The sequence below is a fragment of the Curcuma longa genome, chromosome 17, assembly GCF_044706935.1.
Source record: "Curcuma longa cultivar G26 ecotype Majalengka, Jawa Barat chromosome 17, ITB_CL_G26_1.1, whole genome shotgun sequence".
Taxonomy (NCBI): domain Eukaryota; kingdom Viridiplantae; phylum Streptophyta; class Magnoliopsida; order Zingiberales; family Zingiberaceae; genus Curcuma; species Curcuma longa.
This window is the reverse complement of record NC_133877.1, coordinates 5,491,837-5,499,200: the sequence shown is the minus strand read 5'-3', so window position 1 is coordinate 5,499,200 and position 7,364 is coordinate 5,491,837. Positions and strand designations below refer to the sequence as shown.

Here is a 7,364-nt window from a genome sequence, read left to right as displayed (position 1 = left end):
GAATTATGTAATTTCAAAAGTTATACACACATTAACATACTTTACAGGGTGTTTAGTTTAGAACAAGTTGGAGAGCATTTGCTCAAATATCGACCAATCGGTGTAGTTATGATATCTATGAACAAGTAGAATCAGCAAGTCAGTCTCAGTTTCCATGAAAAGCTGCTCTTCAGATGAGTGTTTGTTGTCTCTTGTTCTTGAGCTTTGCTCCTACAAGAACAAGATAGAACATAAATTATGATTAAAATTCTTGAATTTTCACAGCTAGAACTTGGAAATCGGAAGACTAATGCATTTCTCTACCTGATTGTGAATGAGCGATTGGAAAACCTCAAGCTGCTTTGTTCTACTTTTGTAAGACTTTTTCCTCCTCAAGCAATTCATTGCAGCTGTTTGGGGAAAAACGAAGATTACATCATTCTTTCAATTTTTTTTTCCCATTGCAAGTTGCAACTAATGCAATCATTTAATAGTAACTAAAATAAGGAAAATCAGAGTTAAGCATCACATGCTTCACAACAGCTAAATGTTTGATGGTTCTGGACAGCTAATGCTTCACAACAGCTGTTTGATGGTTCTGGACAACTAGATGGTCAATTTGGAACGAAAATGTACCTGCATTACTATTTTAACGTCTAAAAAATGATACTGTGTACTACAGCCAACTAATTCTATCTCGTTTAAACTGCCTGTTGAGGATTCAAATTGGAATATCAGTGCATAAACAGGAACTCGGTTCTAAGGTTATAGACTATGGTCAAATGCAAAACTGAACATCATATGCTTTACGGTATATTCAGGCAAATGAGAAAGAAAAATAAAACGAAACTCTTGTGGCACCTTCCTTGCTTATAGAAACAAATGAGAATACCAACAAAGTTCCAATTACTAAATGAGCATTGCAAGCTTTCAAAGGTTCCCGTGTCTCAGCTACTCATTGTCACTGACTTGGTTTTTTATTCTGTTCTATCAATAAACTTATGTGTCCTTTGTACTCAGATTTAACCAATTCTTACAGACCCTTGACATTATACGTGGTCCTGTTCAGATCGCATAACTGGGAGGTTTCATTCAAGAGTTCTGACAAGGCATCTACCCATACCAATTTTCCCCAATATAACTGGCCTGGTATTTACTACATGTGATGCTGTCGATGGGTCTTAGCATTAAGATAGTGGATAGATCAAGTGCTACAGAATACATGAATTTACTGATCGCATACGTATTCCTAGATTAACAGATGATAGTTAACTTTTAATTTCTAGTATATAAATGTATGTGGGTGAGGAACCAGAAAAGGAACTCTGGATATATGCAAGACTTGAATTGCTATTTGAACTTGAAATAAGAATAATCAATGTGTCCTTCAATCTTGCATATCATCTACTGATTATACATAGACAAAAGTTATCAGAAGCAAAAGACAGCAAGATATCCAATTCGCATATAGCAACATTAGATTTAAAACAAGGACTCACCTCAAGATCAGCTATTCTTGCTCTAGTTCCAATCTTCTCTGCCGATCCAAGTTCTCCTTCTTCCTTTCTCACATCCGAAACCCACAGAAGGTTCCTCTGATCTGCCGATCAAAACCCCAAGGAAACCAACTAAATCCAAAGAAATCTCACGAATCCAAGAATTTGCCTTACGAGGAAGCTTACCTCAGATCCGTGCCCTAGAACCATCTTCACCTCTACCCCTTCTTCCTCCTTGCGGCCGACACAGGGAATCAATCTAATTCCAACATTCGACTCTGAAATCCGGAAGAATCATAGAAATGAGATCAAGAAACCCTAAAGCCTAGAAATCCAAGCTTGCTATCCACTCACCGATCTTCTTCCTCTTCTTCGATTCGCTGTCGCCAGAACCACCACCACTCGTGCGATTCCAGCCACCTCCAGCGAAAGCTAATCCCCAACGGATCCAGCCTCTGGTCGCCGGCGATTCCTCCGCTTCGGCAATGGCGTTGGGTGACGAAAGCTCCCGGCGGCTTGGCTGCGGAGGTGTGATCACGCGAAGGAATCGCGATCGGGAGAGGGAACTCGCGATTTCCTTCGTTAATGAGAAGCTAGTTTTTATGGTTAACGGGTTGTGGGTTGAATCCAATAAGTCTTTAACCATTAATCCATTAACCTTTATTATCAATTAGCCCACTAATCTAATTCATTTAGGTTAATTAAACCCATTAGAGGTAAAGTCCATTTACCTCATAATTAACCCCAACATTTAGGGCAATAATTTGAATTATTACAAATCAACCCTTATAATTTTTTGGTATTTTACACGGCTGATGGTGGGGAAATGGACGGTTGGTGCTGCGGGAATGATCGATTGATGTTATAGGCTACGGGAACAATCGATGGAAGAAGAAGGAAAAGTGGTGGCGGCAAAATCAGGGTTATGTGAAGTAAGAAGAGGGAAAAGGTAAAGGAAAAGAAAAATAAAAAAATTACAATTTTCATGATTTTATTACAAAAATGCCACTCAAATTTTAAGTGCCTCAAAAATTACATGTTGATGCATTTTAACTAAAATGCCTCATTAGATAGTGTCTTCTAAAATCATTTTTCTTGTAGTGTGATAATCCACTTTTTGTTGGGGGGGGGGGGGGGGGGGGGGGGGGGAGAAATATACTGGGTCCTCAAACTTAGAAGATCACCTGTGCCGATTCAGGAATGCTTTCTTGTTGCACAAATATACTCATGGGGTGAAGAGTCTACTTGACAACTCTATCTGGATCGACGCAGAGATGATTTAACCGACTCCAATCCAATTCTATCTTCTCCTTCAAGGATCTCAATGTCATTTTCCTACATCATGTTTCCATCAACAAGCGGTAGAGGTTGAATGCGCAAGCAACCACGATGCCATCATATCCGAAACTCCTCCTACTCGGCAAGAGACGAAAGTTCATCAACCTCCCTGGAATAGGGTTCCTTAATCGACTCTCAATTACACCTGAGTAAAACTGGGGAAAAACTATCCAACCATTGGAAACGATTCCAACATTACTTAATCACTAGAGAAGGCAGCCTATCGAAAGATCTGCTCGTTTTTTAGCTCTTCATAAAAAGTATGGTCATTCTACAAATGAATGTCATCAACTTACCAAGGAAATCCACCAAGCAGTACAATATCACTAGCAGGAGAACATTAGATCCTCACCAGAGTCACCTCACCAATCTCCGACTAAACGTCCTTGGCCTGCTGAGTCTAGAGATTAGCTCAAAAATCAACAAGTAGCAAGGGCATCAAGGCAATCTCAGGAACCTCAAAACAATACCCCTCACCAAGGTACTATAAATTGATTTCAAAAGGGACATTAAGAAGCTAGAAACTTGGTGGGATGGACCTTACCATATAAGACAAAAGCTGAGCTTGTGCACCTTTTATTTACAAGATCAACACAGCCAAGAACTCAGGCAGCCTTTGAAGTCTTTAGGTCTCTGGACTTACCATATCTGATTCTCCAGGTACCTTAGTTTTGTTTCTACTGACCTCTCGGTCTCTGTCTCTTTGAATACTCATTGATAAAGATTCATTTTTTCCAACTTCTTGGGTTTCTTGGCTATCTTAATTCTCTTGGTCTCTGATGAAGGCATCCAAATCCCTCTATCTCGGATACAGACATTCTTTGAAGCAATTCCCTATCTTAGACAAACATCCATCGGCAAACATTCCCTTGATCTTGGACCAAGGAGTCCAAATCCCTCTATCTTGGGCAGAGGTGTCCTTTGAAGCAATTCCCTGTCTCGGACAAGTGTCCATCGACAGACATTCCCTTGGTTTTAGACTAAGACGTTCAATCCCTTTGTCTCGAATAGTGACATCCTTTGAAGTCATTCTCTGTCTCGGATAGGCATTTATCAACAAACATTCCCTTGGTCTTAGACCAAGACATCCAATCCCTTTGTCTCAGACAGAGGTGTCCTTTCAAGCAATTCCCTGTCTCAGACATACATCCATCGGCAAACATCCCCTTGGTCTCGGATAGAGGCATCCTCTGAAGCAATTCCCTGTCTCAAACAAGCATCCATCGACATAATTTTCACTATACTTGAAGACCATTAGTTAGTTCCTCTTCCCCTATAGAGAAGGTTCAAGTTTTCCTTACCCAGGAGTTGATTGAGCTTTGTCTCTATTGGACTCGGTCCAAAGTAGAAGAGCATATCTTCCTTGAGCAATAAGTCGATGTCAAAGTGGTGGTCAGTTGAGACATCTACTATTTTCTAATAAGCCGGGTTCTCTTTAAATTGACCTAGATCAGGTTGGGGTGACAACTCAATCTCTAATCGGTTGGCCAGGTGAATGGCTCGATTGGTCAAACGAAAAAATATAGAGTTTTCTAATATTTGTGGGAGGTTGGATATTTTTTTTCAAGAATTGACATGATGCTCGAGCCTCGAGCAGTACCATAAAACACTCTACCTTCTATTTAAGAAGAAATATTGGAAAGTTACCGTGGTAAAAGGTAGATAATATATTAGAAAAATCATGACTGTACCACACAAGATACAGAAAGCGTTTGGTGTTAATTGCTATAGAGATATGTGAAAGTACTCGGATACCTTGCTAAAGAATGCCGTCACCGGAAACCTAAAACCGCCGACGATCTGGCATAGAAGAAGGTCGTAAATCCAGCCGATGGTAAATGTGGCCATTTATTATGTGCTTGGGGAATCCGGATTCGATGGTCCAGGGCGATTTCATAGGTAATCCTGATCGGTGCTCTCTCAGCCTTCGTACAGGTGGTTGGTGTGGACTTATACCACAACTGAGTTGAAGGGTTTTTGGTCATTCTAGATCAAATCAAATGTGAGTAGGGAGGAGGACTTACAAGGTTGCGCGAGATCACCGAAGTATCAGAGAAACCGACCAGGCTTGTGTACAACACAACGAAGATGACGGTACATGAACCTTCGCTTGACAACTGCACGCCCTATTAAGGCCGAGTCTTTGCCTGTTGCCGTCCGATGTGATGCACAAAAAGATGGATTCCTCTGAAGCTTGGAAAGTACTTGATCGTGATTACTTTATTGAGTCATCCCATACTTTGATCTCGCACCGGATCACTATCAATTGACTGAGTATTGTAAATTTATCAATTGATCAAGTACTGTAATGCTTCTATAAATTATATACCTCATGCACAAACCAATTAATCAAGAAGTTTATGACATCCTATTACCTTGCTTTCTCTAACAACTGGAACACTCACATCAAGAAGAAGCTGAGGAAGATGGGGATAGACCCACTGACTCTCAAGCCCATACTTCCTCTAGCTGATGAGGAGCAGCAACCACCGCAGGGTGCCATGGTTACGTCGATCATAACAAGAAGCGGCCGATCGAGCTCACTGCTCAGAATTCAGTGCAAAGATTTCTGATCAGGAGCAAGTTGAGGAGAAGAGCATGGGGAGCTCTCCTGGGTTTTGCACGGATGAGGCGCTCACGATGCTGCCCCATGAGATGGTCGTCCCTTGCTCGTTTTCTTGATGCTGCTCTTCTTCCGGCTCCTCCGAGATGCAACACCCCTGCATGGGATGGTCCGAGTCCATGCATGTGTCTCTGGGGTTTGGATGTCTGGAATGGATCATGGGACATGGTGGGTGAAACATTTGACCTCGAGGGCTTCGCCCACTGCTAAAGAACTAGTTTGGATCAGGAATGCTGGAAATTTGAGTTTTTCTGATCACTGTTTCCGGATAAAGTTTTTTTTTTAAAAAAAAGACAATCATATGAAGAGGAAGCACTATGAAACGAAATCATTCATTTTCTCTTGTTCTCACTGTTGCTGCTGTATTGTGCTCTGAAATCGATAAAAGTTTAAATGATCAATTGAAACTAATAAACTAATGAGTCATGTGTCTTCGAAACCTTTAATTAAGTTTGTCTCTTCATTAGTCTCACCTGCTCTAACCAACTAATTTAATGACTGGCCTTTTGGCTCATTTCCCTCCGACTTGTCGGATCCTTTAGATTTGCCTGCAGATTGACTTAGTCACCTTGTTCGATATGTCAAGTTCACTTGGTCAACTTGATATATACATTATATTTCAACTCGTTTGATTTGTTAGGTTGCTTGGTGTTACATACATTTTGTCAAGTTCACTTCGTCAACTTCTTACATTTTTGATTAATTTTTCTCATTTTGTTCTGCCCAGTCGTACCATGTTGATACTCTTGTTAGCTATATTATCTATTTTGTTGATACTTATATGATTCTTTGTCTGATACATGTCATATGACCTCTGATGGATTAACTGTTGTATTATTAACCTATGTCGATTCCTGTTGACTCATGTTGACTCCTGTTGAGCATGCTAATTAACTTTAGCTATTATATGTTAGGATGATCATCATACATCCATATGCTAGTTGTAGATGTTGTTGTTGTTGGCTCTTACTTGACACCGTGTTGTGGTGGCACATGGGTAAGAGGTTGCAATATAGTTGGGTGCGACCAGGACTGGCTACATTGTCGTCCTGCTACACTGCCACTCCCCACTTATTTTTAGTGGTCAGTGTGCAGTATGTCCTGTTTGACGCCTCAGTTCACTGCCCTAGGGGGTGATTGGGGGTGGCGAGTGCAGACAGTGATTATGTCCCGTTTGGCGCCTCAATTCACTGCCTGAAGGAGTGACTGGGGTGGCGAGTGTAGACAGGGACATGCTTTTGATTGCGATAGTTGATGCATATTACATGCATATATTGAGTAGGACTATTACATAGTTTACTTTATACATATGATTGTGGCTGTTGCACTTGGTTGCTATGATTGTTGCGTACTGCATGACATTACATACATGATTATATGCTATGATTTATATACCTGTTGCACAGTATGTTCTTCCTTTGTTGTATTAGTTGATATACCATGTTCTATTATCGTGATACATGATACCTTGTTGATATCTGCTACCATGTACATGTTATTCATTTCTTCTATACATGTTTACCTTGGCTTGTACTTTTTTATTATTTCTGTTGTTTACCTTACATGCACATCATTTCTATATCCACTGAGTATCTAATGCTACTACTCAGACCCTGGGGTTGCTTTGTTTTCTCCCCAGATAACAGATAGGTTGATTTGGAGCTTGGGGATTCAGTCGGCTGGTTCTGTCTCACATCAGAGGATCTTCGTATGTGTTGGTTTGTTGGATTTTCATTTCGTCATGGTTATAGTTGTATTTTCATTTGAGACTTGTAGTGTGGACATGGACTGTAGCTGTGTTAGTCTTGTATTTGTGGTTATTCGTTTTATCGGATTTACGATGTTTTCGCTACGTGGATTTTTTTATACGTTGTTGTAGATTGACGTTGCATGTATGAGTTAGTAACTGTAGCCGTGTAGGCCTTATA

The 7,364-nt window shown here is 40.5% G+C and overlaps 1 protein-coding gene across 1 annotated transcript; it reads right to left on the bottom strand.

Annotated features, from left to right (window-relative positions):
- On the bottom strand, positions 1-2,121 carry LOC141848294 (uncharacterized). The gene is made up of 5 exons (XM_074736337.1): positions 1,830-2,121; positions 1,662-1,753; positions 1,479-1,579; positions 304-389; positions 1-210 (listed from the first exon to the last, which is right to left on the bottom strand). The coding sequence occupies exons 1-3, from the start codon at positions 2,119-2,121 to the stop codon at positions 1,547-1,549; spliced, it is 417 nt and encodes a 138-aa protein (XP_074592438.1). The 3' UTR covers positions 1-210; positions 304-389; positions 1,479-1,546.
- Between the last annotated feature and the right edge of the window lie 5,243 nt (positions 2,122-7,364).

Bases quoted from the DNA above. Each gene is read 5' to 3' on its own strand.
- LOC141848294 (XM_074736337.1), bottom strand. From the start codon at position 2,121: ATGGTTAAAGACTTATTGGATTCAACCCACAACCCGTTAACCATAAAA. The intron at 1,754-1,829 runs GTGAGTGGATAG...TCCGGATTTCAG, and splicing joins GAAGAAGAGGAAGAAGATCG to AGTCGAATGTTGGAATTAGA. The intron at 1,580-1,661 runs GTAAGCTTCCTC...TTTGATCGGCAG, and splicing joins TTCTAGGGCACGGATCTGAG to ATCAGAGGAACCTTCTGTGG.